Consider the following 12,402-nt stretch of genomic DNA (forward strand, 5'->3'; position numbering starts at 1 on the left):
GAAGCATGAAAATGCATAGCATGTTCAGGAACAGCAAGTAGCAATTTGAGGTAACTAAGGCATACATTAGCTGGAGAGTAAGAGGAAGGGGTAAGAACCAAAGGTGGAAATATTTGTCAGTGTTATTCTATTAAAGGTTCCAGTAAACTCAGTTAATTATTACCAGAGGTTAGATTTAAAACATTAGGAATGAGTGAGGCCTGCTAAAATTGGAGTTGTTCTTTTTCTTCTCAAAGATGGTAGTAATTGGTGAATTTTTGAGTGTCAGTGGAACTACCCAGAAGGGTTCCATTATTCCCATGAAAATTAGTAGTTCTTGTGGTAAGGAAATGTTTTAGGAATTGTTGATAATAGGTATATCAACAGCTTTTGCAGAATGCCCCTAGAAAGATCCAAATCTTTTTCATGTGTTTCTTTCATACTCCAGAAATAGTATTGGCAAATGTTCAGAGAAGGCAGAAGTTTGCCAGAACATACTCTTTAAAACCCCAGCTCACCTCTATGGAACAATCTTAGACAAATCTCTTGTATGTCATTCAGACTCTATAACTCAACTTTGGTGTCCATGTGCACCGTGTTATGAAATGTATGCATGCTTAAAAAAAAAACTTTTTCCTTTCTGTAACTTGGCTAAGTGCTATAATTTGACCTGAGTCATAATTTTGAAAGTCACCTTTTTTTTTAGTTAAAAGTTTTTCTTCCAGATCTTTATTAATTCTTCCACAAGGGATTAAGAAACATCACAACATATGAATTGAAACACTTCATTGTTTTAGAAAACATAAATTCATGAATGACATGATAAAAAGTAGTACTATTTGTAAGTCTTAAGTTCATCCTCTTCCCCTTTAAAATCAAATCCAGACATCATTCCAGCTAGGACTTTAACAAACTTAAACAATACAAGTGACAAGATCTTAAAACTATGGAAAATGACGTTGTTGTTTCAATCAAGTCAGGTATAACAACTTAAGTCTGGTTGGAGTTGAATGACAGATTTCAGTAATGGAATATAGGGCCTTTTGCTAACTGGTTAGTAGTTAGAATTACCCCCAAATTACTGTTGAATATGTTTCGAATTCCAAAGCTTATTCATACACTCAGTTATAATTCCCCTTCCCCCTAACTACTAACTTATTGAAGGGGAGAGAGTTAATAACCGTCAAATTTTTCCACAACTTATTGGGAGGACTTAGTAGTGGAAAATAAATGAGGGGCTTTGGTTTACCTCAGTTGGCCAGCCCGGAGCCCACAGGAAGTCTAGAAACAACTCCCTGTGTTACCAAGGATCTGACAGGGTCAGTTTAACAGCAGAACACCCTGCGTATGTGACTTTCAGTTGCAATTGTTAACGCTAATAGCATCTTGTTATGTGGTTCTGGAATAGATTCTATATGGGGCACCTGAAGGTCTTTCCCATACTCTGCCAACCAAACTGCTAGTACTATTTTTAAATGGAACCAGGCAACCTGTAATTTCCATGGCTGTTACTCAGAATGAGTTGGCAAGTTCAAAGCAGCTTTCATGAATATCCCTGGGGGTTGTCAGTAAAAATTGGAAGTCGAGCAAAGTTACTTTTTCCCAAATGGATAAAGGTTTTTGGTTTTGTTTTGTTTTTAGCATCTGTATGATACTTTGTGGGATTATTAAAGGATATATTAGACGTGTTTTTTAGGCTAGATTTCAACCTATCAACCGAGCATCATTTTTATTAAGCAATTCTCCACTTCTGATTAGGTTTCCAGATGTGTAACTGTTTCTCTTGTCTTCAAAGAGCCAATTTAGGATGTATGTAGAGCTCCTTTTTTTTAAAAAAAAAAACAGCAATTTTATCTATCAGGCACCTAGTCTATTGATAGGTATAGATAATTTCATTCTGTTTATTTATTTTAACTCCAGAGCACTAAGGTAATGTAAGATCTACCACTGGTACTTCGCTCCACTCACTTTAGTGATCATCAGAGACCTCCCCCAGCTGTAAGAAACCAGAACCTTACAGATTATCCCTTTCATCTCACAAAGGAAGAAATTAACACTCAGAGAAATTGTCTAACTTTTCCCTTCAGGAGTTTGCTAGTTAATAAAAGAACTAGCACTAGAACCTACTAAGTCTTCTACAGTAGAGGGAAATTAGGTGTGTCTCCTTTCTTTGTTTTCTCGTCTGTATTTAGAGACTTGATTCTCCTTTGGTGAACTGCTGAAAGCAATGAAGAATCCTGTTCATCCCCTAAACAAGGACAGAGAGATTCCAGTCTATGAGATGTTTTCAAGATCTGCCCTTTTGACACGGAAATGTGTTTTTATAACATTTAAGAGAGAACACAGTAATAATAAATCCTCTGACTCACTGCCTCTTCCACCTCATTACCGGTAGAAACATGGAAATAAGTGGATGACCAATCAGGATAATTGTCCACGTACTTAAAATGTATTTTAAATGACAGATACAAAAACACATACGTACTTCCGAATGATTTATGACTTAGAAAAATTTCAATGTAAATTTCTTTCCTTCTGTGTTAAACATTAACATTTCAAAGGACAAAAATCATATTCCACCAGAAAGCATGGTTTCGTATTCTTTTTTTTGTACAATTTAGCAAATCTTTTTTAAATTTAATTTTATTTATTTTTTATACAGCAGGTTCTTATCAGTTATCCATTTTATACATATTAGTGTATACCTGTCAATCCCAATCTCCTAATTCATCACACCACCACCACCACCCCCCGCCACTTCCCCCCCCCTTGGTGTCCATATGATTGTTGCCTACATCTGTGTCTCAATTTCTGCCCTGCAAACCGGTTCATCTGTACCATTTTTCTAGGTTCCACATATATGCATTAATATGCGATATTTCTTTTTCTCTTTCTGACTTACTTCACTCTGTATGACAGTCTCTAGATTCATCCACATCTCTACAAATGACCCAATTTCATTCCTTTTTATGGCTGAGTAATATTCCATTGTATATATGTACCACATCTTCTTTATCCATTGGTCTGTCACTGGGCATTTAGGTTGCTTCCATGACCTGGCTATTGTACATACTGCTGCAATGAACATTGGGGTGCATGTGTCTTTTTGAATTATAGTTTTCTCTGGGTATATGCCCAGTAGTGGGATTGCTGGGTCATATGGTAATTCTATTTTTAGTTTTTTAAGGAACCTCCATACTGTTCTCCATAGTGGCTGTATCAATTTACATTCCCACCAACACTGCAAGAGGGTTCCCTTTTCTCCACACCCTCTCCAGCATTTGTTTGTAGATTTTGTGATGATGCCCATCCTAACTGGTGTGAGGTGATACCTCATTGTAGTTTGGATTTGCATTTCTCTAATAATTAGTGATGTTGAGCAGCTTTTCATGTGCTTCTTGGCCATCTGTATGTCTGCTTTGGAGAAATGTCCATTTAGGTCTTCTCCCCATTTTTTGATTGGCTTGTTTCCTTTTTTAATATTGAGCTGCATGAGCTGTTTATATATTTTGGAGATTAATCCTTTGTCCGTTGATTTGTTCGCAAATATTTTCTCCCATTATGAGGGCTGTCTTTTGGTCTTGTGTGTAGTTTCCTTTGCTTTGCAAAAGCTTGTAAGTTTCATTAGGTCCCATTTGTTTATTTTTGTTTTTATTTCCATGACTCTAGGAGGTGGATCAAAAAAGATCTTGCTGTGATTTATATCAAAGAGTGTTCTTCCTATGTTTTCCTCTAGGAGTTTTATAGTGTCTGGTCTTATATTTAGGTCTCTAATCCATTTTGAGTTTATTTTTGTGTATGGTGTTAGGGAGTTTTCTAATTTCATTCTTTTTGTTGTTGTTGTTTGTTTTGTTTGGGGTTTTTTTTTGCGGTACACGGGCCTTTCACTGCTGTGGCCTCTCCCGCCGCGGAGCACAGGCTCCGGACGCGCAGGCCCAGTGGCCATGACTCACGGGCCCAGCCGCTCCACAGCACGTGGGATCCTCCCGGACCGGGGCACGAACCCGTGTTCCCTGCATTGGCAGGCGGACTCTCAACCACTGTGCCACCAGGGAAGCCCTCTAATTTCATTCTTTTACATGGAGCTATCCAGTTTTCCCAGCACCACTTATTGAAGAGGCTGTCTTTTCTCCATTTTATATGCTTGCCTCCTTTGTCATAGATTATTTGACCATAGGTGTGTGGGTTTATCTCTGGGCTTTCTATCCTGTTCCATTGATCTATATTTCTGTTTTTGTGTCAGTACCATATTGTCTTGATTACTGTAGCTTTGTAGAATAGTCTGAAGTCAGGGAGTCTGATTCCTTCAGCTCCATTTTTTTCCCTCAAGACTGCTTTGGCTATTTGGGGTCTTTTGTGTCTCCATACAAATTTTAAGACTTTTTTTCTAGTTCTGTAAAAAATGCCATTGGTAATTTGATGGGGATTGCATTGAATCTCTAGATTGCTTTGGGCAGTATCGTCATTTTCACAGTGTTGATTCTTCCAATCCAAGAACATGGTATATCTCTCCATCTGTTTGTATCATCTTTAATTTCTTTCAACAGTGTCTTATAGTTTTCTGTCTACAGGTCTTTTGTCTCCCTAGGTAGGTTTATTCCTAGGTATTTTATTCTTTTTGTTGTGATGGTAAATGAGAGTGTTTCCTTAATTTCTCTTTCAGATTTTTCATCATTAGTGTATAGGAATGCAAGAGATTTCTGTGCATTAATTTTGTATCCTGCAACTTTACCAAATTCAATGATTAGCTCTAGTAGTTTTCTGGTGGCATCTTTAGGATTCTCTATGTATAGTATCATGTCATCTGCAAACAGTGACAATTTTACTTCTTTTCCAATTTGTATTCCTTTCATTTCTTTTTCTTCTCTGATTGCCATGGTTAGGACTTCCAAAACTGTGTTGAATAATAGTGGCAAGAGTGGACATCCTTGTCTTGTTCCTGGTCTTAGAGGAAATGTTTTCAGTTTTTCACCATTGAGAATGATGTTTGCTGTGGGTTTGTCATATATGGCCTTTGTTATGTTGAGGTAGGTTCCCTCTATGCCCACTTTCGAGAGAGTTTTTATCATAAATAGGTGTTGAATTTTTTCAAAAGGTTTTTCTGCATCTATTGAGATGATCACATGGTTTTTATTCTTCAGTTTGTTTATATGGTGTATCACATTGATGGATTTGCCTATACTGAAGGATCCTTACATCCCTGGGATAAATCCCACTTGATCATGGTATATGATCCTTTTAATGTGTTGTTGGATTCTGTTTGCTAGTATTTTTTTTTTTTTTTTTTTTTCTGTACGCAGGCCTCTCACTGTTGTGGCCTCTTCCATTGCGGAGCACAGGCTCCGGACGCACAGGCTCAGCGGCCATGGCTCACGGGTTCGGCCGCTCTGCGACATGTTGGATCTTCTCGGACTGGGGCACAAACCTGTGTCCCCTGCATCAGCAGGCGGACTCTCAACCACTGCGCCACCAGGGAAGCCCGTGTTTGCTACTATTTTGTTGAGGCTTTTTGCATCTATATTCATCAGTGATATTGGTCTGTAATTTTCTTTTTTTGTAGTATCTTTGTCTGGTTTTGGTATCAGGGTGATGGTGGCCTCATAGAGTGAGTTTGGGAGTGTTCATTCCTCTGCAATTTTTTGGAAGAGTTTGAGATGGATGGGTTTTAGCTCTTCTCTAAATGTTTGATAGAATTCACCTGTGAATCTATCTGGTCCTGGACTTTTGTTTGTTGGAAGATTTTTAATCACAGTTTCAATTTCATTACTTGTGATTGGTCTGTTCATATTTTCTGTTTCTTTCTGGTTCAGTCTTGGAAGGTTATACCTTTCTAAGAATTTTTCCCATTTCTTCCAGGTTGTCCATTTTATTATCATAGAGTTGCTTGTCATAGTCTCTTTGGATGCTTTGTAGTTCTGCGGTGTCTGTTGTAACTTCTTTTTTTTTCTAATTTTATTGATTTGAGTCTTCTCCCTCTTTTTCTTGATGTGTCTGGCTAATGGTTTATCAATTTTGTTTATCTTCTCAAAGAACCAGCTTTTAGATTTATTGATCTTCGCTGTTGTTTTCTTTGTTTTTATTTCATTTATTTCTGCTCTGATCTTTATGATTACTTTCTTTCTGCTAAATTTGGGTTTTGTTTGTTCTTCTTTCTCTTGTTCCTTTAGGGGTAAGGTTAGAATGTTTATTTGGGATTTTTCTTGTTTCTTGAGGTAGGCTTGTATAGCTACAAACTTCCCTCTTAGAACTGCTTTTGCTGCATCCCCTAGGTTTTGGATCGTCATGTTTTCATTATCATTTGTCTCTAGGTATTGTTTGATTTCCTCTTTGATTTCTTCAGTGATCTCTTGGTTATTTAGTAACGTCTTGTTTAGCCTCCATGTGTTTGTGTTTTTTACATTTTTTTCCTGTAATTGATTTCTAATCTCATAGCATTGTGGTCAGAAAAGATGCTTGATATGATTTCAGTTTTCTTAAATTTACTGAGGCTTGATTTGTGACCCAAGATGTGATCTAACCTGGAGAATGTTCCATGCGCACTTGGGAAGAAAGTGTAATCTGCTGTTTTGGGATGGAATATCCTATAAATATCAATTAAATCTATCTGGTCTCTTGTGTCATTTAAAGCTTGTGTTTCCTTATTAATTTTCTGTTTGGATGATCTGTCCATTGATGTAAGTGAGGTGTTAAAGTCCCCCACTATTATTGTGTTACTGTCAACTTCCTCTTTTATAGCTGTTTGCAGTTGCCTTATGTATTGAGGTGCTCCTATGTTGGGGGCATATATATTAATAATTGTTATATCTCCTTCTTGGATTGATCCCTTGATCATTATGTAGTGTCCTTCCTTGTCTCTTGTAACATTCTTTATTTTAAAGTCTATTTTATCTGATATGAGTATTGCTTTCTTTTGATTTCCATTTGCATGAAATATCTTTTTCCATCCCCTCACTTTCAGTCTGAATGTGTCCCTAGGTCTGAAGTGTGTCTCTTGTAGACAGCATATATATGGGTCTTGTCTTTGTATCCATTCAGCAAGTCTGTGTCTTTTGGTTGGAGCATTTAATCCATTCATGTTTAAGGTAATTATCGATATGTGTGTTCCTATTACCATTTTCTTAATTGTTTTGGGTTTGGCTTTGTAGGTCCTTTTCTTCTCTTGTGTTTTCCACTTAGAGAAGTTCCTTTAGCATTTGTTGTAAAGCTGGTTTGGTGGTGCTGAATTCTCTTAGCTTTTGCTTGTCTGTAAAGCTTTTGATTTCTCCATCGAATCTGAACGAGATCCTTGCTGGGTAGAGTAATCTTGGTTGTAGTTTCTTCCCTTTCACCACTTTAAGTATATGATGCCACTCCCTTCTGGCTTGTAGAGTTTGTGATGAGAAATCAGCTGTTAACGTTATGGGAGTTCCCTTGTATGTTATTTGTCATTTTTCCCTTGCTGCTTTCAATAACTTTTCTTTGTCTTTAATTTTTGCCGATTTGATTACTATGTGTCTCGGTGTGTTTCTCCTTGGATTTATCCTGTATGGGACTCCCTGCACTTCCTGGACTTGGGTGGCTATTTCCTTTCCCATCTTAGGGAAGTTTTCAAGTATAATCTCTTCAAATATTTTCTCGGGTCCTTTCTCTCTCTCTTCTCCTTCTGGGACCCCTATAATGCGAATGTTGTTGTGTTTAATGTTGTCCCAGAGGTCTCTTAGGCTGTTTTCATTTCTTTTCATTCTTTTTTCTTTATTCTGTTCCACAGCAGTGAATTACACCATTCTGTCTTCCAGGTCACTTATCTGTTCTTCTGCTTCTGTTATTGATTCCTTCTAGTGTATTTTTCATTTCAGTTATTGTGTTGTTCATCTCTGTTTGTTTGTTCTTTAGTTCTTCTAGATCTTTGTTAAGCATTTCTTGCATCTTCTCGATCTTTGCCTCCATTCTTTTTCTGAGGTCCTGCACCATCTTCACTATCCTTATTCTGAATTCTTTTTCTGGAAAGTTGCCTATCTCCACTTCATTTAGTTGTTTTTCTCGGGGTTTATCTTGTTCCTTCATCTGGTACATAGCCCTCTGCCTTTTCATCTTGTCTGTCTCTCTGTGAATGTGGTTTTTGTTCCACAGGCTACAGGATTGTAGTTTTTCTTGCTTCTGCTGTCTGCTCTCTGGTGCATTAGGCTATCTAAGAGGCTTGTGCAAGTTTCCTGATGGGAGGGACTGGTGGTGGGTAAAGCTGGCTGTTGCTTTGGTGGACAGAGCTCAGTAAAACTTTAATCCTCTTGTCTGCTGATGGGTGGGGCTGAGTTTCCTCCATGTTAATTGTTTGGCCTGAGGCGACCCGGGCTCTTTGGTGGGCCTAATGGCGGACTCTGGGAGGGCTCACACCAAGGAGTGCTTCCCAGAACTTCTGCTGCCAGTGTCCTTGTCCTCACGGTGAGACACAACCACCCCCTGCCTCTGCAGGAGACCCTCCAACACTAGCAGGCAGGTCTGGTTCAGTCTCCTGTGGGGTTATTGCTCCTTCCCCTGGGTCCTGATGCACACACTACCTTGTATGTGCCCTCCAAGAGTGGAGTCTCTGTTTCCCCCAGTCCTGTCGAAATCCTGCATTCAAATCTGTCTAGCCTTCAAAGTCTGATTCTCTAGGAATTCCTCCTCCCATTGCTGGAACCCCAGATTGGGAAGCCTGGCGTGGGCCTCAGAACCTTCACTCCAGTGGGTGGACTTCTGTGGTATAAGTGTTCTCCAGTTTGTGTCACCCACCCAGTAGCTATCGGATTTGATTTTGTTGTGATTGTGCCCCTCCTACCATCTCACTGTGGCTTCTCCTTTGTCTTTGGATGTGGGGTGTCTTTTTTGGTGAGTTCCAGTGTCTTCCTGTCGATGATTGTTCAGCAGTTAGTTGTGATTCTGGTGTTCTTGCGAGAGAGTAAGAGCACATCCTTCTACTCCGCCATCTTGAACCAATCTTCTCTGGTTTCGTATTCTATGCAAAAAATATCTAAGCCTTGTGTGGTCTTATTAAGTATGTGGAGATATTTTGTCAGATTACTCTTTCACTGAAAATAAAATGATTTTCTAAATATCAATATGTACTCTTTTAATGATCATCAAGCTCATTTCAAGCATACATTTCAATTTATAGCCACATATACGTGCCTTATTTTTAAAGAACTTTTAACTCTGAATCATTTTTGGCCTTCACTTACCATGGAATAAGAAATCTATAATGAATTAAGTGACAAATTAATGGTTCCTCTTTTAAAGATTCAAAGAAAAGGTAGTATGATTAAAAAGTAAAAACTTATACTAAAGAATTTGTCTGTGGTTTTGTACTTTAGCATTGCTATATTTGTTTTCGCAAGTTATTTTGTTTAGATGTAATTTTAAATAAAATGGAATCTAAGCACAGAATAATTCCATTAGAAGTCAGAATAGTAGCTCCCTTGGTAGGGGTAATGACTGAAGTGGTCCATGGGAGTTTCTGAGTGTTGGTGATGCTTGGGTGCTGGACGCACACGTGTGCTCACGACTAAGTGGCACATTTATATGAACGTTTCTTTAGGTATATTATATGTCAAGTCAAAGTTAAAAAAAAAAATTAAAGTGCTAAGATAGACCCTATGAAATTTGCCCTGTACAACTTACAAGCATGTGACTGGTAGTACTGTGTACTATTTATTATTTGATTTCAAATTTAAGAGAATAGAATGAAAAAATTGATGGATTGCTCCATTGTTTTTCCTAAATCCTTCCTATACTGTAATGGGAATTTGATATTAAATTGTTAAGGATTTACCAATTCAGGGAAAAAATATGTAAACCCTAATTATATTTGTCATTAAGGTAAAAACAGACTAGGACCTTACCTTCTGAGTTTCTGAAATGTGAAATCTTTTTCTTTTCAAAGTATATTTTAAATATCATATTAAAGACTATCTTTTAATAAAATTAAATATAACTCACTTCTAAGTAAAGCATTCTTCAAATTTGCTTGTGTGGTCGGTAATATATGGCTCATTATTTTTTCCTATGACTTGGAAACAAGAAGAAATGTTTATTCTTCAAATTAATCCTTGACAGGTTGCCTCTGCCACAGCAGACCTTCATGGGCTATTGGACAATTGGTCAGTCAAGAAATGGAATGCAAAAACTATTGTGTCCAGCAGAAACTCATCGTATAGATGTAAAGGTTGATATCATTATTTCTTCATTAGAATATTGAATGTTATCCATTTTCCTATATCTTCCCTGGAGAAAATCCATTCAATCTCAGAAATGACTTGTTCTGATGTTATTTTAGAATAGATTAACTTCAGCTCTAATTCTTAAGCCAGTCTGGCCTCTGAGGGACTCAATGTAGGTAATGGCTAATGACCAGTAGAATTCCTAAGAGCTATCCTGTATTTCAGGAAAGTCAGATAGGATGGTTACTCCATTATATTTGTTTTTGTGAAAAAGGGCAAAGGAATATCAGTCACTAGTTGCAATAGAAACCCCTCTAGGTTTGACTGTGGGGAATTAGATGCTTATAAAATCATTAGAAAGGACAGGAGGAACAGAGTCAAGGGACCATCGCTGGACTTTTGGTTTCAAGATGAGTGTTTTTGCTTCTGCTACCACCCCTGTTGTTGGGAGCTGCACAGTAAGGCAGGATCAGCAAACTTTTCCTGTAAAGGGCCAGATAGTAAATATGTTAGGCATTGTGGACATACAGATTCTGTCACAACTACTCAACTTTGCCATGGGAGCAAAAAAGCAGCCTCAGACAGTACATTAACTAGTATCAGTCACTAGTTGCAATAGGAGTGTGAGGAATGTAGTTTTTAATCTTCTAGCTCCTAAGATACAGCCTAGATAGAAGGGGTGAGAGTGCCCATGGATGGCAAAATAGTAAATATCTAACCCAAACATTTTTTATTAATTAAGAACTGTAAGGGCATGCAAATCAATGTTCAAGGGTCAACTGTATTTAAAAAATTATTCTGGTTTGGACAGCTCTGGGTCCCAATACTTGAAGTTCAAAACTTGCTCTTGGCTTAGGAAAGAATGAAGGAATGAGAACTCCTATGGGATTTTACATCTGCTATATTTTGTGAGTAAAAAAAAAGAAAGTGAGAAATTAAATAAGATAGCACATGTGAAAGCATTTATAAATGCAAGTATATGGTATTATGATTGTTATAAGTGTCATGCTAGTCAGTAAAATGAGAAGAGGCATATCAAGATGTGGAATATTTGAACTGAAAATCTGTATTTTGGAAGAACTTTAGCTTTTCTACTTTTTGCCAACTACACAAATGTCTTAACTCAGATAACTATTTTTTGTAGGGTCCAGCACTTATAAACATACAGGAGTATCCAATAGAAAGACATGAAGGAAGATCCCAAACCTTTACTGAAGAATGTGCCTCCTGGAAGTTACCATTGGATGAAATTAACTTAATCTGCGACATCGCTACATCACATGGTATGTCAGTTTATTCTTTTGATTTTTCCTTCCTGCACTGATTTTTTTCAAAGCAGGATCAAAATAACCTCTAGACATCAAGAAGTCTATGATAGACTCAGTAACTGTGTCATTCTTGGATTGGATGGCAATTATATGTAATTTAGAACTAATTTCCTATAACAACTTAACAAAATACTATTGTGAAATCCACATAAGCACTGCTGAGTTTATATGCATATGTCTGCTTCTCATTACCATTGTAGCACAAAGTTAAACACACCCAGACGTGTGCTAAAAATAGAAGAGGGAAAGAAAAAGGAAAAACATTGGATTTTTTTGGCTCGGATTCTAGTTTGGTGATTGCATGAACCCTGAAAGCAGGAGGATTTGCAGTCATTAAACCTCTCGTTGTAAAGAATGGCAAATAAAGGATGTGAATTTTTGGCATCTACGTCTCTGGACTGTTGCCATTACCTACTGATTCGTGCGGTGTGCCCTGGGTACTTTTTGGCAGAAGTTTTCAATTGATGGCAGTTACCAAGGTGATATAAACAGAAGTGATGGCAGGGGAAAGGGAGAAATTCTCTAACTTGTCTACAATGGAGGTTATTCAGGCAAAAATTCAGAAGCAAGTTTTTGTTCATGTAAGTTCTGTGGATGTTTTCTCCTACATCAGCTATGTTGAGTAAAAATATGTGCTTTTAAAATATACAGGGTTTTTGTTGGTAACAGATTGGTGCCCCTATTAAGATATTTTACATTCACTAGTAGAGACTAAGTATGAATCTTATGGATAAAATTTGAACTTTGCCCTTGTCTCACATTTAGAGATTGTAAGTAAGTATGCTGTGATCCTCTGCCCCATGCCAGTGACAGGTGTCATTAAACCTTGTCACAGCCTCACAATTCTCAACACAGCATTCCAGGCAGCCACTGTGAGCCAGTCAGAATTGGTCCTTAAAAATGAACTCATTTGCTGTCCCTCA

At 37.6% G+C, this 12,402-nt stretch overlaps 1 protein-coding gene across 1 annotated transcript in view; it reads left to right on the forward strand.

Annotated features, from left to right (window-relative positions):
* Nucleotides 1-12,402, forward strand: part of VWA8 (von Willebrand factor A domain containing 8) — a 387,125-nt gene that overhangs the window by 243,265 nt on the left and 131,458 nt on the right. Inside the window, exons 30-31 of the mRNA XM_032610892.1 lie at nucleotides 10,048-10,156; nucleotides 11,296-11,434. Of these exons, the coding sequence (XP_032466783.1) occupies nucleotides 10,048-10,156; nucleotides 11,296-11,434 (248 nt within the window). The remainder of the gene's footprint in view (nucleotides 1-10,047; nucleotides 10,157-11,295; nucleotides 11,435-12,402) is intronic.

This window comes from Phocoena sinus, chromosome 18, assembly GCF_008692025.1.
Source record: "Phocoena sinus isolate mPhoSin1 chromosome 18, mPhoSin1.pri, whole genome shotgun sequence".
Taxonomy (NCBI): Eukaryota; Metazoa; Chordata; class Mammalia; order Artiodactyla; family Phocoenidae; genus Phocoena; species Phocoena sinus.